This window comes from Pipra filicauda, unplaced genomic scaffold (genome assembly GCF_003945595.2).
Source record: "Pipra filicauda isolate LSUMZ 115617 unplaced genomic scaffold, ASM394559v2 scaffold47_size6085603_pilon, whole genome shotgun sequence".
NCBI lineage: Eukaryota > Metazoa > Chordata > Aves > Passeriformes > Pipridae > Pipra > Pipra filicauda.
Genome location: NW_024104620.1, coordinates 1313298 through 1339381, shown reverse-complemented (window position 1 = coordinate 1339381; position 26084 = coordinate 1313298). Strand labels below are relative to the sequence as shown.

Sequence of the window (26084 nt, the reverse complement as noted above, 5' to 3'; positions counted from 1 at the left end):
GAGCACACACACGGTGAAGGACAGACAGAGGGAGAGAGAGAGAGACAGGTTTTGTAATTTATCAGCACTGCCAGCTCATTTCCCACCACTAAAATCTGCTCAAAAAGCAATTAATTGGGAAGACTGGATAATATGGTTGCGATTGCTAAGTCTAAGTAATGCAGCCACTGGTATTTTCAAGCACACTTTTTAAAACACGGTTTTGTATGTTTTCCAAATACAGCGTTTGTTTATGCAGCACATTTAAATACTTGACTAAATCCTGATTATTAAATATGACAAGAAAATAATTCCTATGGCAGCAGCATTTCTACCACCACGTATTCAATATGTTTCCACAGATTTTTAACAAATGAAATTTTCTTTTTATGAACAATTATGTGGACCTAATTCGAAAACTGCAAACACTGTAGTGGCTATTACCATCCATAACCACTTCTACCATTTCCATTAAAATCCTATTTATTATTGGTGAAAACTTCTTCAGCCACTGAATGGAAAAAGCAATTATGTTACTACTTTTGAACTAATAAAACTGAATATATTCATTAAAGTTACAGCAATTCCATTTCCGTCTCCTTTGCTGTCCATTTATGTCCAGGAATGTTTTCACTCAAAATGTTTCAATTAGAATTCTGGCTCCAATTAAAAAGAAAAGTGGAAAAGAAAAAGCACTTATGCAATAGAATGCAGAAGATTGTGCTGGACATAAAATTTCTGCCTTGTCTTTCAATATATGTGGATTTGAGTTAAAAACTAAAAGGTCTGGGCATTAAGGGCAGACACAGACAACAAGGCAGAAGCGAGTGGTAATTGCTAACCCAGAGAAAAGGAAGAGATAAGGTGTTGTGGTGGAGCTCTCCCATTGGGATCACAGCCCTTCAACTGCTTTTGTGAGCAGAGGGGAGTGTAGGGGGAGCAAACACCCTGCAAAACAGGGAGGCTGCAATATCCAGCTAGATCCTTCTCCCAGCTATTTATGCACATCCTTTTTAATTAAAAATATTGCAGGTGTAAGGTACATCTCTAATAACTGAGATTGGCACCACCTAAAGAGCAGAGTTTCCAAAACATTTTAGTAAATAAAAATGAAAAGCAGACACACCTGATAAAGGTACTGATGGGATACCTTAGCAAGCTATCTTACCTTTACAATGCTATTCCCTTGCTCTGACCCATTGAATTCCATTTTTAAACCCATTTAAACCAATTTTAAGACTTCTTCCTTTTCCAATTCTAATTCCCTAGACCTGGGGAGTTTGTAACAGAAGTGATGATAAAAGCTCTTATCCACATGACTGTGCATTCAGCTGTCACGGAATCAGATACATTAGAAGGTGGAAAAAATTCTACCAGCTGAGAGGAAAGGAAAGAAACTCCTGCAGTTCACTGGGGAGTCAGAGCAAGGGAAGAGAAACATCCCAGCCTGCTGTTGATGAATCTCACAGCAAGCCTCCCTGGCCCAACAGGCCAAAATTAGCTGTTCCTTCCCCTCCAGCCAGACACCAAATTTGCCAAATTCTTCCTAATGCTGAATGCTGAGGACTGGTGAGCCATGGAAAAAGGCTCTTTGGGAATGGTGGGCAGCCCATGGCTGCGGGGTTCTGGGGACACCCTGGGACATGCAGCTCCTCCGGCCAGGCAGCTTTGCAGCCCTGCCAGGCACCACCTTCCCACATGGAGCTATGGAAAAGGAGGCCTCCTAAGATTAAAAGATCCAATTTCCTTAGGAGGGACTTGAAAGCCTGAAGCATTCATCAAGCTATTTTAATTAACAAAACAATTTCCTTTCGTACACTCTGTTTAACATGTTTCTAGCAAAATGTAAATGGGAAGATCATTCAATAGAGAACGTTATTTTTCTTTTAAGAGGAATTAACAGCCTTTCTGTATTTATTTCCATTTTGGTTTCTTGCAGTTGGTTAACCAAACTATTGAAACTTCACTACAGTCCCAATGGTCAGCTGGGGCTTGACTCATTTAGTCTATCACTTTCTGTTTACACTGTGAATAAATCACTGAAGAAAGACATTTCATTGAAACCTTTCTTTGCACAATGACTGCTGTGAGTTTCTTAAAGCTCTGATTTCTTTTTCCACTCCACAAACAGTATCTAGGTGCTCGATTACCACTCAAGTAGCAGAAAAACTCCCTGGTTTTTCTTTTTAAATACCTTATCTTTTGCTGCCTATGCAGAAGAGAATCTTACTGCATCTGAAATTAATTTTCTTCCCATACAAACTCTGCAAGTTGAAGCAATCTTAGTTGTGTCTTTAACTTCCCACTGAATTTTTCTTTAATTTCCCAATGTATTGGCCACATCTCTGATTCCTCTGCTCTGCAGTATTAAATGATACAAAAATTAAGACTGAAAGTGGGCTGAAAATTGAACATTAGTATTTCTTCATTTGCTCAATTTTGAAAGAGGCTGGTCTTGTTGATGCTGGTCTCTTAAAATTCTGTTTTGTGTCCGCAGCCAGAATTTCATCCCAGATACATAGGATCATATTTTCAGATCAGGATAATGAGGTTTTTTTACCCCCCAAAAATCTTGCCATTCCTTGCTTTTATCCACACAAAGTGATGTGTCATGGCTGAAACCAAGCTGATTAAAATTCCTGCTACAGTTCACCCCAGTCAAAACGACTAACATGTTGTAACCAGTTTGATGACTGTGGGCAGAGCACATAAAACACAGCTCTACCAAGAAACTCTGAGAACAGACTGGGGATCAAGTTACTTAAATAAGCCCTGGAAGTCAGGTTAGGTCCAGTCACAAGGTAATAAACAGGGCTTTTCATCCACTTCCCACTGCCAGTCCCTCCAGGAGGCACTGGAGCATCCACAGCTCAGGGAGAGCTCTTGGTGGCCCCTCTTCCAGCAGCATTTCCCACCGCTGTCAGATTGGACCCTGCCAAGTTTGAGTAGCAAGCAAGAAAGCATCACAAAAAGTTCTTCTTCAGAAGGCAACACCACAAATGTTTTACCAAACTGGTGATGAATCAGGGAAGAATATAACCACCAAATCTTTCAGCTGTGCACATCCTTGTTCCCCCTCGTTTCTGTCCCACAGGTCAGTCTGGTGTTGGGATGCACATCTCTGCAACCCGCTATGTCTCTTCTGGGCTCTGAGGACTGAGCAAGGCACAGCAACGTGCCTCAGAGTAACTCAGGTAAATCTCACAATTCATCTGATAAAGTCAGCTTTGCAAGTGGAAAAGTACAGGTTTAGGGGGTTTTATAAATTCAGTCCTCCTGTTAGAGAACTTGGGAGAAACCACATGGGATTGGAAAACGTTTACGTAGAAAAATTCAGCATCCTCATGCATTTATTTGCCTTTACAAAGGAAATTCAATTTGCTGGGGATTAGCTTTACCAAACATCCTTCCAAGTAACTTTGATTCAGGCCATGAAAGCCTCATCCATTAAGGCAGTACTATACATCTTTTCATAGCAGTACAGCAGCTGATATGAGGGATCCTTACATATAACCCAATGTCAGCCTAAAGCTCTACCCAGCATCCTGAACAGATGCTGCCCAGAACTACAGCTGCAACAGGAAAATATCCATTGCACATCTCCGTAGGCTCAGCACAGGCAGGAAAGAGAGATCTACTTTACTCATCATCATTTATAAAAATCAATATATTCGCCTTTGGCTGCTGTGTACCAGAACTGTACTAGATGTCAGTGCCACATGCACAGCAGCACCACTTCATGCTTAAATGCACTACTCCACAAAATAAAACCTGCACAAGAAAAAGAGCCATCCATTAAAATATATCAGAGCAAACTGTTACTGGAAGAGATGGACAGAATAAAAACGTTAGCAACAATGCTAGAGTAAAAAAAACACATGAAAATGCAAATCCAGCAACATTAAATTTTGATCTGAATCGTATTTAAATTATGTTTCTCTTTGAAGTCCTTGATGGTGCTTCTGCAGGCCCTTCACACGCTCTCCAAGAAAAGACAGAAAAGCAACATATTGTTGTGAGTAGATCCAGTAATGGTGTGTTCAACTTGCTGTGAATTATTTCTGAATACCAAGCATCTAAGTCCTTTATTTCAGCTGTACCAAAGAGTGGGCAATTACTTACTGGCAAAGGGAAGCAGTATGAGTGTTTACTACAGCTAATTCCCACAGTTCATTTATTGTCATCCTTTGTTTTTTCCTGTCTAATTTGATGCTTTATCCTATTCACATAAATGCCTGTGAGAAGCTCATGACGACTTCAAAGGTGTCGCTGTCCATGAACTTTTTGGTAGGAAACTCTCACTGTATTCATGTGTGAAGCACCACGTACAGATAAGTGCATAATTAATGTCTTCTCTGTTAATGCCATCATCAAGTAGTATTTATAACCAACTGGAACTCAGTGAGGAAGCTGAAATGATGGTGTTTGTGCTGCCGGAACCACACAAGGGCCATGGCCACAGGACTGGTGCCAAGGTCCGTCCATCATGGATGTTTGGTATCAGGGTAGCTCCACACCTTAAGGCTGCTGCAGCAAAAGCCAAATCAGGACTGAGGATGCAGGAAAATAAACCATGTGCTGGAATAACTTGGATGCAAAGTACTTCTGTTTCACTGACGCTTTGGCATGAGTTTCAGAAGACTCTTGGGTCCCTGCAAAGCTATTCAAATGGCAGAGAAGGATGAGCAAAACTTGGCTTCTTTATGATACAGTTTTTAGGACAGTTTTCCCAACTGCTCAGCTGCCATAGGTTCACAAAACAGTATCTCCAGCTTTAAAATCCATGTAAAACTACAGGAATAGTACCTGTCTATAGCCTATACAAGACAGCTCTCTAACCAGCAACATAACAGAGTCATGATCTTTGAAGACCAGGAGATGACCCGTAAACTGAGCTGAGCTTGGGCTTGACTGTGTGGTTCAAGCAGCCTTAGTGCGGTTTGGCACCTGCAGCCAGGACACTTGGGGACACTGACTGGAAGGTCTGCTTTGGCAGGGAATGATGTTTCCAGCTTTCCTCTGATTTAGGACATGAAGTAACTCCTTGCATGCATTGGTAGCCACCAGCTCTTTAACCAGTCTTTAGAATTGGCACAATCATTTCAGGATCAGGGACACAATACAAGACCTACCTTCACTCAAGCACATCCTTTTTCAAACTATGCAATATAAGAGCTCAGGATGAAAAAGCCTTCAGGCATTATATAGAGTTTTAGCTCCTTGAGTGTGTTAAAAATCATAAAAAAGTTACAACCTGCTTTTGCACTATACTTTGTTTAATTTAGCAAGTGATTGAACACTCAAAAAATTAATTTAAGTTTATTCAGCAACATGAGCATTAACACTCCAAAATGGATGTTGAAGAAAAAATAAAATTTGGAATTAATAGTACTCCCAGTGTGTTGTTGTTAAAACACTGTCCATGAATTATTCATTTCTGTTAAGAAAGCACTACTTCACAAATGGGCTAAAAGCTGAGCAAAGGAAGAACAGCACTAATCCTAATATTAAGCTTTTTCTGTAACATGCTTTGATCTCCAGAATCCATCTGAAGGTGTCACTTTATGGAAGTTAAGAGCTTTTTTCTTTTTGACCTTAAGTGAATTTGATTCAAATATACATTATGGCTCTTGAATCTTAAAGACCATTAGCTGTACATCTAATGCACATCAGAAGCCTGGGAAATAATGTCTCAAGCTTACTTTGAATAAAACCTTCAATGCATTTCCTCATGTCAATACTCAAAGGGTTTTTTACATCCTATAAGTTGAAAAAGGTCCTAATCCTTTCACTTTTTGTATGCTGGTGAGCATTACTGGCTACAGAAAATCTTGCTGAAGTTACTGGGGTCACACAAGTATTAAGGGACCTGTGGATACAGGATGGAGACAGAGGCATATATTAAATGATGACAAATAGTTTTGTGTATTTTCTTCAATGGGATCCAATTATGTGACTAAAAGTTACTTCACCAGAGGGTTCCTGTTTATTTATTTATCTCTCAAGATTACTGTAACACTCCCCAGCTCTTTGGTAGCTTTACATACTCCCTGTCTTAGGGGTTAATGTTTGCTATGACTGAATTCTGAGAGTTTGAATTAATTAATAAATAATCCTCTAGGCATCTGACTACTTGCTTCCTAAGTTGCATTTTTCACTTTAGAGTACTTTGGAAAGAGCCTGCTTTGTTCAAAACACCCAAGACCTCAGGACCGTGAGAGTGTCCAAGATCACCTCTAACAAATTCAGTGTGATTTGGGGCTATCCCTGAGCTCTGTACCCCTCCTCAAGGACTGTCGGAACCCACCTGGGGTTGGGGGCACTTTTTGTGCTGCGTTGCTGAGATGTGGGGGGGGAGGAGGACAGGCAGGGACTCACCACCAGAGCCACACGTGTGGGAGCACTGGGACCAGGCTGACCATGGGGAGAGCTGGCAGTCCACCGCACACCCCACCACACACCGGCTGCTCGTCTGCACGGGCTTCTCCAGGCGGAGCTGTGAGGTGACAAGGAAACACAGGCATCAGCTTCCCCGGGCCCCAGCCACCTCCTTCCACAGCCAAGCACCCAAACAAAACCTGGCAGCGACTCCAGCAGGACACCAGCATCAGGGAGCTTTCCCAAGGGTGCAACGGGTGAAAACAATTTTAGTGTTGAAGCGTTTCACATCTAAGCATCTCTGCTGATTTTGGCTGGGGTAGAGTTAATTTTCTTCCCAGTAGTTGGTATGGGGCTGCATTTTGGATTTGTGCTTAATACAGTGATGATAATAGAGATGTTTTTGTTATTGCTGAGCAGGGCTCACATGGAGCAAAGGCCTTTTCTGATTTTCATACTGTCACGCTGGGGCTGGGGGTGCAACGGGAGGTTGGGAGGAGATAAAGCCAGGACAGGTCACTCCAACTGACCAAAGGGATATTCCATACCAAATGATAACATTCTCAGTATATAAAGCTGGGGGAAAGAAGGAAGAAAGGGGGATGTTTGGAGTGATGGTGTTTGTCCTCCCAAGCAACCATAGTGATGGAGCCTTGCTGTCCTGGAGGAACACCTCCCTGTCCATGGGAAGCAGTGAATTAATTCCATTTTACTTTGCTTAGGTGTGTGGCTTTTGCTTTTCCTATTAAACTGTCTTTATCTCTACCCACAAGTTCTCCAGTTTGTACCCTTCCATCTTCTCCCTGATCTCGCTGTTGGGGAGTGAGAAAGTGGCTGTTTGGGGCTTGATTGCTGACTGGGGTTAAACTATGACAGTATCCCTCAATCCTTGGGTCTTATTCCAAAAGGACAACCTCAAACTTCTCATAGTAGGACACAATCTCCCTAGTCACCAGCTTCCTTGAAGCCACTGGAATAGTGCAGGGTTGGTAGCCATGCCACATGCATTTGAGTCAAGGGGTGACACCACCCACTCCACCACCCCGCAGATGCCTTTGTCCCCAGAAGCACCCAGCGGCTGCGCCCCCAGCAATGAACACAACTTTTCCACCATCTATGGATGATGTCCTGGTGTGGATCAGAAGGCACCACCAGCTTTCTGGAAGCACAGTGAGCCTCTGGATGTTTCCCAGCCCTCCTCACCCTCTGGCAGAGCTGCATGCTGACGGTGGCTCCATCACTGCGCTGGCAGCTCAGGAGTCGGCGCCGTTCCCCATGTCCACACGAGGCATTGGCACCCAGCTGGCACCCGCTCCAGCCTGCAGACACAAAGCAAAGGGTGCACTGCTGCAGGTCACCTTTTCACTCAACACAGAATCACAAATCACAGAATGGTTTGGGTTGGAAGGGACCTTAAAGGTCATCTCGTTCCACCCCCCCTGCTGTGGGCAGAGACACCTTCCACTAGACCACGTTTCTCAAAGCCCCGTCCAGCCTGGTTTTGAAGTCTTGAACAAGTGGCTTTACCTAAGGCAGCACTTCCCCAAGTCAGGGCATCCCAAACCAAAGAACAGTCCTCACAAAAAGATGTTGTTCTTAAAACCAGGCAAGTCTCAGAGGAGATACCACTCACTTTGCACTCCGATATCGTATCCCCTTACGAAACCGGTACATCCGAGCACACATGTTGAACGCTGATAAAGGGTATCAGTTCAATCCAGTTGGCACACTTACAAGACTGTATTGTCTGAAGCAAAATTTAACTTTGATAAAGCAGCTGGGGAAATTTCTGAAGGGGAACTCTGGTTTAACCTGTTTTTGTCTCAAAGCAAAGCAATCCATTACTTAAAACTAAACTCTAATACTCATGAAATAAAAACAGTCTTTCTAGCGGAAGAAAATTAATATCTTCTTACGTGTCTGCATTTATGCTGGTCAGAATACAACTAAACTGAAATAAGCTTTAAAACATCATTTAAAATAAACAAAAAGCCCAGCACAAGCCACTAAAATTTCCATACACCACCAATAAATAAGAAGGATGAGAAGAAAACCTATTACTTTGTGTCTTCTACCTCTGATAAACATGAACACATAAATGTTCTGCATTTCTGAAATGTGATGATAAAAAAGGCATCGTCCTGCTGCCTGTGTTTCTAGGGCTTTTATTACAAACAGGCTGAGTTTATATTCAGATGTTTTATCTTGCTTTGTTCTCCCTTCCCACCAGCCCCCAAACTTCTCTTAATCTCTCCTCTCTATGCCTTTCTCATTTATTTGAGCTGGTCAAAACAAAAGGAATTTTTCCTGTTTTGTTTTGTTTTGTTTTGTTAGTTTCTTTGCAGCAGATCCAATTGCTTCTAAGGTCCTAAATAATGCATTTTGCTCTGAATATCCTGTGCTCACCCATATAACCCATATTGCCTTCAAAGCAGAGACTTCTGTTGGTATTATTGGTTTAATCAATTCTGTTGATAACCCACTGAAAATCTTATTTAATATGCTTTACTTCCAGGGCATCTGCAATGACAACTTAAATACAAAAATTGGGCATTTGTCCAGTTATCTGTAAAAATGTAGGTAAGTAATTAATGTTATTGAAACCAATGATGTCTACATGTAGCTCTTTTAAAGTCAAGGCTTTAACCAGTGCCACAAGTAAATATAACTAAAAACACAAAGTAAGGGTATATTTGAAAGTTGCACCTACCTGTAAGGTTGTACTGATATTGGAAGCAATTTTGATTAAGAATACATGGCTTCATTTGTGAATCTTCAGGGCAGGGCTTTGAACTGACAGAAGACCTCAGCACTTGTCGAGTTCGGGTTTGCATAATGTTGGGATCACACACCTGTATGCAAAAGGGATGGACAGTACAGAGACCCCAGTAAATCACACAGACACCAACAGCCCAGGGTTGTTACACGCAGCTCCACAGCCACATCGAGGTATGACACAATCCCACTCCTGTTCCAACAACACTTAAAAGCATATGAAGGGAAAGAAATGCAGTTTAATGTCAGGAACCCAATATTACTAAAAGTCATATTTTATCAACCCCGATTTGGCTATTTTAAGCACTCTTATACTACTTATTTCCATGGGTTTTGTATCCTTTGTTTCCATGTTTTTAGGATCGTTGGGAACAATAGGATAAAGACTGTGCCATTTTGCTGCGCCCTACTTTGCACCTCTTTCCAAGACTTCTAGTAAAATGATATAGTACTGAACATTGGGATAGGATTTCTGGCACAATTAACGCATTTTTAAGTAATAACTGATGTTACAGCAAAGCTGTCATTTCCAGGAAGGAGATTTGTAACTGCATATCAGTTATGATTCTGACAACAAGACTTTTCAAAGTATGTGATACCAATACTGATGTCTGACTCCCTACAAACCAGGATTTGCTTGTTTATATTTTCACGGGAATATGAACCTAATGAGGCAGGTTTCCATTTATGTTTGTGCATCACACACATGAAAACTGTTGGGTTTTAGCAGCCCTCAAACCTCACTCTCTTAGTATGGCATGGTGCTGTTTATAGTACAGCATGAATGGGTGCATGGACATGGTCCCAGGAAATCTAATGGAAATAAATCCCTATTAAAGGTATTCACAGCCATTTATTGGACAAGATGACCTGTTTAATTCCTAACAGTTTCTCATTTGGCTTGTTCAGGAACAGCAGGGAAAAAACCCCAAACAATGCATTTAGAAATACATTGTCATAAATGCTTGGGGATTTAAAACATGATTTTTCTATAGAGTACTTTAATTACAAAAAAATAACTAACAGCTTAAAACCATGGGCTTATTATCAAGCAACAAACTGCCTGCAAACACTGAACCCTGCACTGGTGAAAGTGTGGATAATTCCTGTATTGTGAATATTAAAGGGAAATGTAATGGCCTTGCAGCAGAAATTAACTCTCAGATTGCTGTAAACCTGGATTAGTTGCACAGATCATAGCATAACTGAACAGAAGAAATATCAGGAAAAATAGGAAAAAAGTTTGGTTCAGTCTTAAAATACATTGCCAGGGCCTATTTTCCTTATGCTTATATCATGTGAAAGAAATTCTATTATATTCTTGTTGCTGACACACATCTTGTCAAATCATTTTAAATTGGTAATCTCATTTGAATACCCATGGTCAGCTAAAATACTCAATTGTTTCTAATTATCTGGAAATTAAACATATGCTAAGTGTTTACCAATAGTTTACGGCCTTTTTCTCAACTAATCTGATTGTTCATCCTCACAACTAACACTAATAACTTAAATGATTTGCCAATAAACCAAAATGAGTAAGAAAAAAATCAAAGCGGGTATCTCAGTGGCTACTCCTAATTAATGTTTCTCTGAATTATGCTACCAAAGGGAAAAAGAAAAATCAATGGATGCTGTGATAGAAGTTGCCTGTGCCAACTCAGAAATACCTGCTTTTGCTCCCTTCAAAATGAGAACCTGCAGACAGAAAATATGCATCATTTGTAGATAAGAAAACTCTTTTAATAACATAGTATTTTTCCCCTGTGTAGCATGCCCCCTGTTGTGCTCTATTACAGGGCATTGATGCAGCCCAGTGCTGTCATAGAGCCCCCCAGATTTTCTGGTTGGCAGGACTGTTTTCCCTCTCAGATATCCTCCTGGTGGGCAGCAGATCAGTCTGCAGGTCAAAATCTATCTGGTGTTTGCCAGGATCCAAACAAACAACTGGTTTACTGCTGCTCTGAAGCCTGAATTCTCACTGCACTGATGAGCCACAGTGTTCAGAAGCCAGAGCTGATGTGATAAGCTCCTCACTTTTACCAGTTTGGAATAATAAGGAATCTCTGTAGGAAAAGCGTTCATGTAATCAAGCTGAGTACACGGGAAACATGCAAAAATTCAAAGTCGGCAAACTGTAACTAATATCCTGTAATATTATTTGTCGAATTTCTCTTAACGTCAATTGAGAAGTCAAATTAGTTTTATAATTGATTTTCTGGCCTTACTCTTTCAAGTTAACTATGTAAAAAATTGAGCCAAATACACATGGAACTGAGTAAGCAGCAGGAAGGAATGACTTGCAAAAAAAAAAAGATGAAAGCTGGGATTTTCAAAGGAGCAAGGGAGGAAGCTGAATATCCAGCTGCCCTGGAATCTCAATGGGCTTGGGTGCACAACTCCTGCAGGACCCCTCCAGAAACCCAGGCTGGAAAAAAATTAGGTGTTTACAACACGGCAAAGGTTGAGAAATGGCTTGGCAGACTCAGAGTCATTAGGGGATGTGAACAGTAAAAGTTAAAGAAGAGGGATTGATTCCAGTGGGGAGATGCTGAGGGTATTAACAAGCAATAATGAAGGGATGTGTGTAATCCGCACAGTAGGAGGAAGATATTATGTCACCATTGTCACCACTGCCATCACTACCAAGGGTGCATGTCTAGTCCTGAATTTGGATCTTACCAGGTTCTGAGAGTAAAACCAAACACCATCAATGGCAATTTACATGTTTAGGAGGTAGGATGGGAATGGTAGGCAGTAATTTATAGAAAAGGCAGTAAATGAAAGAAATATTCCTTGAGTACTTAAAGTAAGAAATTATCACAGAATTAATTAAGATTTGGGCAAAAAAACAGAAGGTGTTGATTCTGAATATTCTCACAAATGAAGAAAATGGCAGAACAAATCTGACTATTCAAATAATCTTCCATACAAAATAATGAAGGTGCCATTCAGATACACGGATCAAGACTTGATCTGCCCTAGGAATCCAAGATTCTAATTGAATGCATATATGAACCTACAATTTTGTTGTTTTTTTTTTTTTTTAATAAATAAAACCCACTGTGATTCAACAATGCTTTACTGAGTATCTTCATTTACAACTCCTCTCTTCCCACTGAGTGGATGCTATACTTCCAAAGATATTATTTTACTTCCTACTGCTCTATTAGCAACTACTGCTTTCACTGATGACAGATGAAGCTTTTTTAATTATATTTTACATTAAGTCAGCCATTGCCTCCCGTAAGGCTATCACAACTGGTTTGTGCTCAGCATTAGCCAATACTTCTACAGTGGAAGCACAAGGAAAGAGGAAAACGGGCAGGAAATAACACCACTTAGACTAGAAATAAAGATTGATGGATCAAAGAAAGACAATGAATATGAGTACTAACTGGCCATAAATATAGGAGAGGAAACAAGTACTATGAAATAAAGGTAGTTGTGACGCACAGAGGTAGAAGGCCAGAGGCCTGGAGAACTCCATGCTCCCTCAGGGTTAAGTGCCAGATCAGTTTGCCTGTTAAGTTTTACAGACTATGTTGTTTGTCCAGATTCCTTCTTAATGACAACGGGTTGTGTGATTCTGGCATATGCATACTCTAGAATTGGTGATAGGAATGCAATTAATTTCTAGATGGCAATAATAATGGGGACCTATCTCAAGTGGTACATTAATAGACTATAGCAGTAGGATGTCATACACAGACACAGTAAGTTTCTTTATGGGTACGACTACACTGTCCCAGCCTACTTTATAGAATTAAATCTCACCATTTCCATTATTCTTTTCCATGAAGTATGAAAATGTTGAGCTAGAGCCAGGAACCTATAGGCCAGATTATATAAACCACTACAGAAACAAATATTTTGAAGCAATGAGAGGCACATAAAATGTTAAGGCAGGAATAAAGCAGAGTTTTTCTCAAAGGACCATTTAGAAATTATAACAGCCATCATCTTGATTCTGTGGAGGAATTCCTGGCACTATTGACTACCGCATTTTTTAATATTTCTTCTAGCCAACCCCAGTTTTTTACCATGAGCACCTGTCACTATTTTAAGCCAACATAAAAAGTGAGCGACAAAACCATACACAAAGGATGTACCCAGCCTTCGCTCCAGGCAATAACGGAACAGATAAAGCACTGAAAGTTTGTTCTGGAAGAGAAGGGTATAAAATAAAATAAACCTGCAAGGTTATGAATGCTAAGTTCCAGTGCAAGAGCTGTTAACACATCACACATTAGTATACACAATTAGACCTTCTTTGTGATGGATTTTAAAAGCTGTCCATTGATCTAGGCTTTCATAAACATCATAATTGTACAGCACAAAGGCTGTAACCCATTAGAGGGCCCTTTAAGCTGTTTAATTTATCAAGCAGCTTGTATAATGCATCCTGAGCTATAAATAGCTAGCTGCATTATTTTTAACAGGCTATTCATAAGAAAACATACAATCTCGAAATAAGGCATGTGCAAGGCATCAACAGTATTTGACTATTTTTAACAGAGCAATGAACCATTATATTGTTCATGCCAGTGTGGATGTTTTGTAACAATTTAACAAGCCATTCACAATAACACAAGCAATCCTTTGAAATGAGAATACATTTACATAAATTTTCTTTTTCAGACAGACCTAGGTTCTGAAACTTTACCTGCCTCCACACAGAACCACTGCTTTTTAAAGAATGATTGTTAATGAAGATGAATAAAAATAAAACAACAAATATAAAAAATACAGCAGTTACCAACTTTTTGGAAAGCTATACAAAAAAATCCAAGCGACAGCTATGCTAAGGAGCAGTACGTGTTCTTCCAAAAAGCATTGGACCAGCATAGTTCTCATGCTTGACCTGAATAAATTATCTCCTGGGCTAGAAACACACCTCTGTGCAAGCCTCACTCTTCAGTCCAGCCTCCACACTGCAAGTGCTCTGCCAAACTTACATGCCAAACCCAGAGAGGTTGGTGAGTCTCCTCTGGAGATACTCAAAAGCCGTCTGGACACAGTACTGAGTAATGTGCTCAAGGGAACCCTGCTGGAGCAGAGAGTTGAACTAGATGACCTCCAGTGGTCCCTTCCAACCTTGCTCATTCTGTGATTCTGTGCACAGGTACCAGTTGTGATGAAGACTTCGGTAACGCACGTGCAGAGCCCCAATGTCTACACGAGCCCACAATTTCCCTTCCAAACTGTAGCCACTCCGACTTGCATCCGCGATGAAAGCCACTGCAAGCCTGAAAGCTGGCTGCATTGCTTGGTGACACTTCTAATCCGATCAGTTGTGGCAATATCACACTCCCCCCCGCGGATTCGAGGGAATAATAACTCAATTGTGGCAAGTCCTGAGCATGGTACATCGCTATTGATCCAAGAGGAAAATGCTCGCTGAAACGGAGACAGCTGTTCTCACTCACAAGACATGCAACCTCCTATAATTAACTAATTTCAGAGCTCTCGGAATTAGCTGCTAGAAATGCCAACAGCTGAGGCAAGCAAGGAGGCCACTCCGATCCAATGGGGGCTGCGACAGCCATCCACCCAACAGAGAGCTAACAAAATAGATTTGAGGTAATTATTTCAGGGACTTGTAGCACCACTCGCATATTAACTCTTTTTAAGAATGCTTTGATGAATTCAATTGAAGTCAATTAATTACATTTCCAAGTCAGATGAATACAAAGTCGAGACGCCGCAGGAAGTGTGTGTTATTCCATCACTGAATATGTAACAGAGATGACAGGATTTCAGTTTCCAGATTGTTTAGCTGGGTCTTTGAGCAATCAAGTGATGGTGTCTGACTGAACACGCTATTGTCCCTGGAACAAATAAGAAATCTCTGAAGCAAAATGCAAGTCAACCTAATTTGCCTATGATTTTTTTTTTAACCACCTATCTTCAAATTGTTATTTTAAATGGCTTTAAAGGCTTGATATTTAAGTTACATGGACGTTACCTAGTGACAAGAAAGAAAACTTTATGAGTCAAAAAACAGTCTTCAACAAGAGGGAAAACCGTTTTGAATTTACTTCTCGCAATAGAGATAGTGAAAATAATAGGGAAGCTTTAAATCAGTAACTATGAGTTTCTTGAATCCAGTACAGAGACAAAACCTCAAAGTTTGAGTCCAGTACAGAGACAAACACCTCAAACCTTGAGGTATTGTATTTCAGCTGCATTTCTGGGTCACAGCCATTAGATAAAATATTAACATTTACCTTTATGTAGCAGTGTTAAATAGCACCATAATCAAGATGTGAAAATTGGAATTCAGTTGAAAAATACACATAAAAGAATTGTGGGAGCATCTGAAATTATAAAATAACACAAATATTTAAAAGTAAAGGGGAAATGCACCAAAAAAAGGTAGAGCAAATACAATGTTTTAGGCAAAAAAGTATTGAAGAAAATACTTTCCATTGACAAAGCAGTCACCACCTTTATGACTCATTGATTTCAACATGATTCAAGATCATTTGCCATCCTGAAAGTGGAAAATTCACATGGGAAGAATATTGCTACAAGATAAAAACCGAGTAATACCCTAGAAGTATCCAGAGTACAATGACATATTGACAAAAGGTACAACGGATAATCTAAAAGGCTTTTTTATATTCAGCTGATAAGAGTTAGTTATTCTGCTATCAGGATGAATTTATTATCAACACTATAAAACATGAGCAGAACACCAAAGCGGCTGGAAAAGAATTCTCACCTGAGCAAGATCTTTGGTAAATATCTCAAATCAAAGAACTCCTCAGGCAAACATGAGGCTGAAATTGTGATTGTTCATTTCTTACAAACTAGAATTTGTCAAGTTTCATAAATCCTCTTTATCTCCAGCAAGCCAAACAAAACCAGAGCTAGAGGAAGATATCCTGGAATGGTCTTTGGCAGCTGCCTCATGAGAGTGGTATGACTAGAAGAGTGCCAACTATTTTGGTATGAAATGCAAATGCACTTGAGAAAGAGCAGCCAGGATTTACAGTTTTGCTTTTTCATTGCAATATGATGCGATCTTTCAAATTTTTCGGACTAGTCGGGGAAGAGAAAGGAGTCATACTTAGAAAACATGTTTTTGGTGAATATTCAAAAAGCATTTTATACATCCTCAGAAGACAGGCATTTCCTCACAGTTTGGCATGAGTCAGAAACCATGCATGATTATACCAGCTATGGTATAACATGCAATTAAATAGACAACCCTAATGAGCAAGAGGTTCTGTGCATACAACCTTACTGGCATGTATTTTGAGCTCTGTGGGAAGACATGTGAAGGAAGACTGAAGGCCCAATAGGTCTGACCAAAAGACTTAACATGAGATGCAGCTGCAGGTACAGACTCCTATATTTGGGTATCTGTATGTATTTGGGTGTCTATTTGTAGTTCTCCATGCATAGTCCAGATCCAAGCTCTCACTTGCAACCAGTGGAGCTACTCAGCTGACCACAGGTAGCTCTTGCCTTACAGATGGAATGGGATCCTCCACAGGTTCCACTGGCTCTGTAACTCCATTGCCCACATCCACTGGCTCATGGCCATTCTCAATGACCACCTTTCCTAGTGGTGACTCAGGAGATGAGGGTTCCATTAATCACCCTAATGCTGTCAGTCCCTCCCTCCTGGCCATCACCATTCCCTCAATCCCTGCCCCATCACACCTCTGGCCCCACACATACCAAAGGCACACCACTGGCACAGCACAGGCACTCTGCACTGACAGCAAAGCCCAGCGCTTGCCTTGGAGATGCTGAGCATGTGCAGCCTGGGAGGGACCGTGTTGTGTGGTTCTCTCTTAAAACCAAACACAAACAGCCGGAGTAGCTGTAAAAGGGAGACAGCACTGCTGTAAACTCATCAAAGGGAGGGTTTTATCTGCCCATAAAACTTCAAGCTGTTTATTGCCTCGTATCTGGACAGCACTATTGAAACACATGCTCCGTCGGCACACAGTCATCTCAGTTTCATAACAAAGCATTGCAGAACAGCTTGTGAAAACATATTGTTCAGTTAATTGCATTGGCATGCAGATGCCCTCACATTTATGAATTAACATCCACCGTGGCAAAAGGATGCACAAGGAGACACAGGGACTGTGGCATGAGGCCCTGTGCCTGCCAAGAGCTGCGTTGCCTGATGGAGTGCAGCCCATGAGCTCTGGGCTTCCCTTTCCTGCTTCTGTGGGCTACGGAGGCTTCACCACTGGCAAAAAGGAGCCTCCAGGCAAAAATTCTTGGTGTCTTAAGGATACCAGGGTGCTTAAAGCTTCAAGCAGTTCTTCTGCTTGATCTGTCACCAAGGCACCTGAAATACACCCAATGGCCTCAAGGATCTCTGTATTAGTTCACTGCGTGCGAAAATGAGGAAAATCTATGTCTGAAAAAGTCAATGGCAAAGAAACAGCTCAACCACAGTGGGACTTTGAAAGGTATCCAAGCATTTGTATGGGTTGCAAGAGCGTTATACTTCATCAAAGCTATGCTGCTCAGGAGGAGGTGAACGCAGGAAATGAAACACAAGATTTTATTTGACATGTTCTTGCCGAGTATATTGATACGCTACACAAAATATTATGGAAGGAAATTACCTGTGTCAGCAGTAGTATAAATACCTGTCCAATAACCACTCAGACTTTCAATAATGGCCCTGTTAACACAGGGGCAATGAATATATGTTTGTCACTTAAATACATTGAGTAAGTCTGTTAAAAAAACCCTGTGAGATTAAACCCGGCACCTATTTCAACACCCATCAGGGAGAAACAATAGGTTTGAAATCACATGCTTTGAGGCCAGAGAGGTTTCACAATACAAAATTTGCAGCTTCTTTCCATCTTGCACACTTAGGAAAACACAGAGCACTTGGCAGTGGCTTGAATCCCTGCATAATTCACCAAGTTTCATGACATGACAAATTGTTCAGGCATCTTGCTGCCATGCCCTTCTGCTGCTGTTGTCTCAAATCTTCCCTCAAGGTTTTGAGGAGGAGGAGACGCTGGACAGAAATAGTGTCTGCTGGGAGGGGAGAGCTATTATTCCCTCAGGACTAAGACCTGTCCAGAGAAGTGTCACCACCACAGATTACCAGTAAATTGTTATGGCAGTTGTGCATCATTGACAGAGGTGTCCCCTGCAAATATTTCCTCAGACAGACAGCCCTTATTGCAGCTTGAATACTGCTCCCTTCACCCACTCAGCTTGTGTGGGCCCTCTCCCGTAGACCAAGGGGAAGGATGTGTCGAATCAACTGTCACAGTAATAACTATGTGTTTCACTAACCAACTTTCTATAGCTCAGTCTCTGTAGAGATATAAATATCTCCAGATTCAACCACATGGCAGGATCCATTAAGCCTGACATCCCTCAGAAAATAATTTACTTTCCTAGAAAATAACTGTGCCATGAAATGGTTGAAGGACAAGCAAAGAGGAACATTGCCAGTGACACAAGCAGGAGGGCCTACCTGTGGACACCTGCTCCACTGTCCCCAGTCAGACACTGCACACTCACTGGGACAGTACAAGCTACACTTCTGCACTGTGTCTGGGATTTCAGCCTGATTACACAGAGCGTTGGGCACAGTCTCCCCTCCATGGTCCTCAGCAATACTCACACACCTACACAGGAAAAAGACATTTTCATTAGAGTACCACAGATGTGATGGATATCAACGAGTCTGCTCGACCCCATAGGGGACACCAGACATGACAATAGCTACGTGCAGTACGTCTGGTCAAAAAGCAGAATTAATTATGTTAATGCAAATCAAAAACAGCTACATGCACAACACGCTTTTGTTACTCACAGACTTCAGTACCAACAAACATTTTAAATAAACATTTCAAACTTCATACAGAGGGATTTTAGCTTTGATCGGCTGACAGAGGAGCAAACAGAAAATGACACCCAGCAAGAACAAACCTTTGTGCTCCTGCTAGGAACATCTGAACATTTGGAAATAACTAAGCATTTCCCCGTGCCTGGGGAATGAATATTCAGTAATAATGAATGCTACTCTGGTGCGTGCAGTGCCATTACTTGGGGAAAATGTTAGCAAATCAGAATATGGAGGCACCTCAGGGAGCTTTATGTATACATGGCATTTAGGTTGAAGAATTCTAATTTAAATATCATGCTGTCTTCCTGAAAAACCAAGGCTGCATCTCTGAGATGCTTTTCCTGTAAACCATTGCACATAAACACATGTTTCTTTTCATCAAAATACACTGGACTCAGGAACGTACTCACTGTCAGATGGTCAGATATTCCAGCTTTATTCGAGTACATATCAGCTCTTTTTGATCTGGAGTACCTGAGCTTTTGCCTTCACGCACCTGACTTTCCTCGTTTGTATTCCTTCTCCGCAGTGGAGGGAATTTTGTTCGCTGTTGATTTTGCACGGAGACCACGGTTCTACTGCCCAAGAATACTGATTGCACTCGCTGTAGCATGGGACTGCCTCGTGCACCTGCCAGGAAAAAGAACCAAACTGTTCAGCTGAGCCATCCAGGTTAGTACCTCTGCAGAAACACCTCAGCCAAGCCCAGCAAAAGGCACACTGAAAAATATCCTGGATTACACTCCTATGCTAAGGGTGTTGTAATGGCTTTAAGTTCATTTATTCATTTTTGACTTGCCAAGGGATTTTTAAGTATATAATAAAGAGTAGTATGCATGCAGCATCTTAGGAAACAGGATAAATAACAGCTATTTCCTGCAGCCAAAAGAGGAACTCCATTACAATTTCATTTGCTCTGCCTGCTCTCAGTATAATCTATCACATGTCATTCACCAGGACTGTATGTACCACATCCTTTCAAGTTTCAGAAGGTAGAAACTTAAAATCAGCACTCATTTACCTTTGCTTCTAACATATCCTTGTAAGTCATTTACCATAAAAGAATGAAATTTCATGCGTCCCACAAATTTCCTTTTTATACATAAAAACTGTAAATGCTTATTTTTTCCATACAGGTGACTTATCTCTAACATATCTCCCAATCAAACACAATAGTGTATTCACCTGAACTATGGTATGTATGTAGAGAGAAAAATACAGCCAAAAGCTTGATAAAAGGTGCCAGATATTCAGGTTGTTAAAAGCAGCACACTGAGATATAACACTTCAGCAGATGTTTAGGTTTAAATAAATGAACGCATCAACAGTTCTATTACAGTGATGAATAAAAGTTATTTATTTTGAATCTGGCTTGCCTGCAGAAGCTGATTTGAAGATACAGTATTCCCTGTTGCTTTGTACGAAGCATATGTGCTGCCCTGGAAAAATACAGTGCACCTAAAATTTCTTCTTCCACACACCAAGATCTCCTCAGCCTTGCTGCTGTGGAGCCATTTCATTCTCACCTTTAAAATAACTATAAATCAATAGCCTTCCTCCCAGTTACCCCCTCAAAAGAAAATCAGCCACAAGTTTAATAATTTACAGCTTCATTTTAAAATAGCGGATTATGACTTTGCATGTTGTGGTCACAAGAATAAAGAAACCTTCTTTGCAACACTTTAGAGGTGGGAAGACAAGGAGATTGAGATATCAGTCTGGAAACAAAACTGGTATCCCATCAGAAAATCACCTTCCTATCAAATAAAAGGAAGATAACTTGCAAAGGAAAACCCCTCAGGAACAGAAAATGTCAGAAACTACCTTAGCAGTGGGTCTGCTTACATGTTGTGCACAGGTTTAGCAGAGAAGGAAGAATTAGAGATGCTGAAAAGTGCAAAATACACAAAGAAGAAGAGACAGGAAAAAGGGAAACCAAAATTGGGACTGGTGAGGGCAAGGACAACACGAACTAATAAGAGTATCATGTTCCATGCAGAGGAAGGGGAGGGGAACAAATGGGGCAAAGGCAGCAGTACAATTAGTACAACTTTCCCTACATATTATTAAGAACAAATTACAAACTTGGATGAGGCTTGAAGCAATCTGAACTAGTGGGAAGGTGTCCCTGCCCATGCTGGGGGGACTGGAACGATATGATCTTTAAGGTCCATTTCCAAATCACTCTATGGTTCTGTGAAATCCTTTTTTCACGGCCTGTGCACAAATAACACATAGAAACATGCACTACTACACCAGGGATAAATTATGCTCAATGATGGCATCTGCTACAACAATTTTCCCGTCAGAGCGAGTGGGGTCAACCCACAGCCTTTTGAGGGAGCTCAGGGGGTGTGTGGTGCTTCGAGCACCTGCTGGACCTGCACAAAGGTCTCTGAAAGATCTCAGTGCTCCTCAGATACTTGATATGGTAAGCAGCACCACAAGTGCTGCTAATTAGCTGCGCAGCCAGGCTCGTTAACACTAACTGTTGTACACAGGAGCACACAGAGGAAGCACTCTCCCACTGTGAAGCCACTATCCTGCCCCACCAGCCTGTCACCTCCAGAGAGTCACCGGCTCCTGCAGCCACATCCCTGCACACGCCAGGGACAACAGCAATCCCTCTCCAGGCACTGCGAAGCCTTTGCATTCCCCACAGACATCCATCCCGGAGATGGATGTAGAGACAGGGAGTATTTATTACTTTCCCTGCTCCACAGGGGGAAGGAAAAACTACAGCCTGCCTATGTTGCCTGACAAAACATACTGCTGTCCGCAGGAGGTGACTAGTGAGAGCGAAATGTGTGCTTGAGGCATGATCAGTGATTCCCTAGAAACAGAGGGGAGGCAAAATCAGAGAGAGAAAAGAGCCAAACTTGGACAAAGCTGGCTGCTGGGGGCAGGAATCCTGCAGCCCAGGGAGGAGGTGTCTCACTGGGTAGTGTCAAGGATGGTAAAACTTAGTAAGTTTATTAGGAGCTGGTTGGCCTGTTCCTGCTCGTTAGACTTCTGGAGAGAAAGCCAGAGTTGGTAGCAGCCAGGAGCTGATGGTGTGGTGCTGCTTCCCTCCACAAGCACAGTAGGGCAGCAGGGGCAGGCCAGCACAGTGGCTTTGGGGATTTAAGATTCTTTTCCTGGTTCTAATTAATAACCTTCCCTCAGAGTTAGAGGATGCTGTTGTGAATCCTGCAGGTTCACAGCACTGCCAGCCTTTCAGTGCTTGTCCTGCTGCCTGCAGCCAGGACAGGGTCAAGAGCTTGGGAATACCATCTCCACTGATTGCTCTGCCTTAACATCTGTTAAACCTCAGACCTCTCTGAACCAGCAAAGCCCACCTGTGGACAGCAGTAGAGGCTTAACATCAGGCATTTACCACAAATGTGTTTTGGTGGTCAAAAGCTCCTGCAGCATGTACCCATGTAGGAAAACCAGATGTTGGGCAGGCAGGGGATGCCACATTAACTAAAATCTATCTGAGGAAACATGTGAGGTCAAAACAGAAATCCCATATTCAGTGACACAAATACACATAATACGAAGTGAAACTTCAAATGAGCTCTTTCAAGAGCAGGCAGGATCACAACAACAAAGCCATTAATACAGCATTGCTCGTCTGCTGTCTGATTGTGTCAAACTGCTATGATTACATGTGAAGTCCCATCAGCTCTCCTCCTCCTCTGACAGACAGACTGACAGACATCCCATTCTGCACTGGAGGAGAAAGGTCACACAACACTGGCCCACATATCCCTGCAGCACCTCTGCTGCTGACCTGTTCAGTACTTCCACTTTGGTCAGGATTCCCAGGTTACACTCACCACCAAAACTCTGAAATGTAACTGTTACAAACAACCTGCTTTCCTAAGTTCTTGTCCTGACACACAGCACCTCTCGCCTCTGAACAACCTCTCCCCTCTGCCCTGCGTCAGCACTGAGCAATGCCATCTCTGGTAGTACCTCTGGGACACTGGGGAGACGTAAATAACCACCTCACATCACTGGGAGGCACAGATTTCTTCAGAACAAGTTACAGCAGACACCAATGGACACCGTTAAGCTTTTAAATGGGAGTCTCAAAGAGATGCAAGATTTCCACAGGTGGAACTCTATGGAAATGCATTCAGGAAGCTGTGAATATAATTTGTGTCTCCATCTTTGCATTTAAAAACCACAGTGATGTGGCATGTGGTCCTTTCCTCCACAGGACAACGTTTTCCTCCTGTTTCTCTCTCCTGGTTTGCCATAATTTGTTTTCAATCACCTCCAAATCCTCTTTTTTTTTGTATTGGGGAAAAAAATCAAAACAAACCTTTCATTCCTAAGTTTTGCTAGAAACTGTGATACTTAAGGAGGTCACACGATGCTCTTGATTTTGCATTTTGAAAGGATTTTGCCTAAGCCTTTCTGTTCTTTGGGTCCTACCTATCAGGGCAACCTAAGTTCACCTCTCACCTCCTAGGTCCACGGGAACACCCCTGTCCTGAGCCTGGGATGGGATGTGGTATCCTCACTCCTCACCAACCCAGGGACCCAAAGTGCCTGAGCATGGAACAAGGTTGGGATGTGCTCCCATGGATCCCTGGCTGTAACACAGAGTGCATCCAAGCTTCAAATTACATACAGTCTAAGTCTCCCAGCCCATATCATGTTTGCCATTCAGTATCTCTGCTGCAGATACAGAATTTTCTTGACCAGCTATGCCACTTCACAAAGACAACAGTTCCACTAAAAATAAGCTGCTTAATGCTCACCCTTCCCCAAACTTATGCAAACACACTATGACAGCGCATTTACAAACCCCTTCAGACTGAGCCCCTCAACACATGTATGGAGCTGTAGTACCATAATCCATCTCCTGAAGGGCAGAAATGAAATAAATTCCATGTGATAGGCACAGAGGCCCGTTGTTCTGCATGGCTCACGGGGGAGAAAGATGATGGAAGCTGCAAATGCCTGACCCGTGAGGAGCTGCAGAGCTCAGCACCCAGGGGGCCAGCCTGGCTCCATCCCTTACTGCCTCAAGAAATAAACACAGTCTTTTAGCAGTTCAGGAAATTAACTGCTTTCCCCAATTTTTATTCACATTTACATGCTGGGTTTTGGGCTCAATGAATCAAGGGGTGAAACAATGCCTGACTGAAGTCAAGGGGAGTTTTGCCACTGACTTTCACAGGACCACTGTATCGCTCTTTGTAGACACAACTGCCCTAGAATAGCACTTTAACATCTGAAACCTAAAATCAAGTTGATGGGCACACTTCTTAGTAAATTAAAGGAAAGAAGGACATAGGAGACAGACTGCTAAAGCTTGCCCTAACAAAAGATGCCATTTACCATTCAGTCCAATGCAAAGCCTGAGCTCTTCCTAAAGAATATTGATGTCAACAGTTACTTCAGCAAGATATACAAACATTAATCTATTTATTTTCTCTTTTAATACCTGATACTTGCCTTTTAAAGAAAAGTCCAAATACTTAACAACCAAGGAGTTTTGGTGTGGTTTACAATGTTCTCTAAATTATCTAAACGTAGGTCAGGAATAACAGAGACCTTGCAAAGGATGTATAGAAACAAGTGCACTTACTCAACTGATGCAATTCATTGAAAGAAATTCATACCTACACTTCAGGTAGTTTTTCTGATGAGCTAGAACGAGGTCCAACACTTCTGAAAATCACAGTGACTTCATATTTCAGTGAACATCAAGATTTATTGTCCCTCAAGATAAATATTGACTCTGGTTTTCCCTCAGTCGATATTTTAGCTTTCATGACAGTAAATCTTGGTGTTCACTCCAACTAAGTCAATATCTGCTTATTATATTAGAACAACCAAACTGATCACTGTAGCAGTTGCCTGAGACCCTGAGGACTACCTCTGTGCTATTCATTTCTAATACAAATGGGCTAAACTCATCGCTAACGTAAGTTCATTTCACATCGCTGCCCTTATACCAAGGTTACATTAGACCTAATACACTGAAACAGCCAGAGCTGAAGAAATAACAACCCATTTTTAAACTGTGGAGACCACCTTGAGTAACACCAAAGCTAGAAAAGATCTTTTTTTAGGTGGGAGAGCTGACTTGCTCTGGTCTGCAAATGGACTTAATGGTAAGGAAAATCAAGTGCAGATTTTAAAACCCCTCCTACTAAGACTGGCCAGTAATTTGCTCACTTTTAACACTGTTTGCATACCCACTTTTATGTTCCCTGCATATCCAGGCTGCAAGAGGAGGGGAGGCAGCAGTGGGATGTCACAGTGCAAAAGGGAATCTCTCCTCCTCTCAGAGCTTATGGCCACCACTTGGTGACATCTGGGCCACAGCCAGCACTCCCTTGTAACCAGCCTGACACAAATGGATCCAGAGCATGGTGGGAAATACATCCCAAAAATGTCCATTCATTGTAATAACCTGCAAATTTGACTTCTACATTGACTCCATCTATTTCACACAAATCTCTTTTTTGGTTGTAAGATGCCTATATATTAATTCAATAACTTTTATAATGTACTAACACTGCTTTCACATTCTGTTTAATCCAAACCAGATAATTTCTAACAATGAGTTTCTATCATTTAATTCTTTAAAACTGAATTAAAAATGGAGTACTTGCCTTGTTAATTACTTAACTGCGTGTTTGATTTGGCAGATCTAAGCATGCACTTAAAAGCTTTACTGAATTAACTGTATATCTGAAGTACTTGCACATTAACAAACACTACATCACAGAAATTATCTCATTAAAATTTCAACATTAAATAGTCCTCTTTAAAATAAAATTGATTTTATTTCATGCTAGTTTATATATTGATCAAGATTGCCAGAAATATGCTAACCACTCACCAGTATTAAAACTGGTTGAACAATTAATTTGCAAACAATTTGGATTTTGCAAAGCAGTGGTTTCACTGACGAATACTTGTCTTTGGGTATTTGGATGCTGCAAATAGCCACCAAAATGAAAAAAAAATTGCTCAAAATTACTTACAGCACAAAAGTTTGAACAGATCATTATGCAGTAAGACTTCTGAAATTATTGGAATTCCTGAATTTTTTATGCCTCTAGCAGATACCTGCACAAATACTCGTGGAGCA

General features: G+C 41.4%; 1 protein-coding gene across 5 annotated transcripts in view; it reads right to left on the bottom strand.

Moving 5' to 3' along the window:
* THSD7B (thrombospondin type 1 domain containing 7B) overlaps positions 1-26084 on the bottom strand; it is a 309193-nt gene that overhangs the window by 14946 nt on the left and 268163 nt on the right. For all 5 annotated transcript variants that reach the window (XM_027748995.2, XM_039386349.1, XM_027748994.2 and 2 more), the window contains 5 exons: positions 19479-19612; positions 18608-18761; positions 9068-9209; positions 7561-7676; positions 6358-6475 (listed from right to left, as the gene is read on the bottom strand). In XM_027748995.2, the coding sequence (XP_027604796.2) occupies positions 6358-6475; positions 7561-7676; positions 9068-9209; positions 18608-18761; positions 19479-19612 (664 nt within the window). The remainder of the gene's footprint in view (positions 1-6357; positions 6476-7560; positions 7677-9067; positions 9210-18607; positions 18762-19478; positions 19613-26084) is intronic.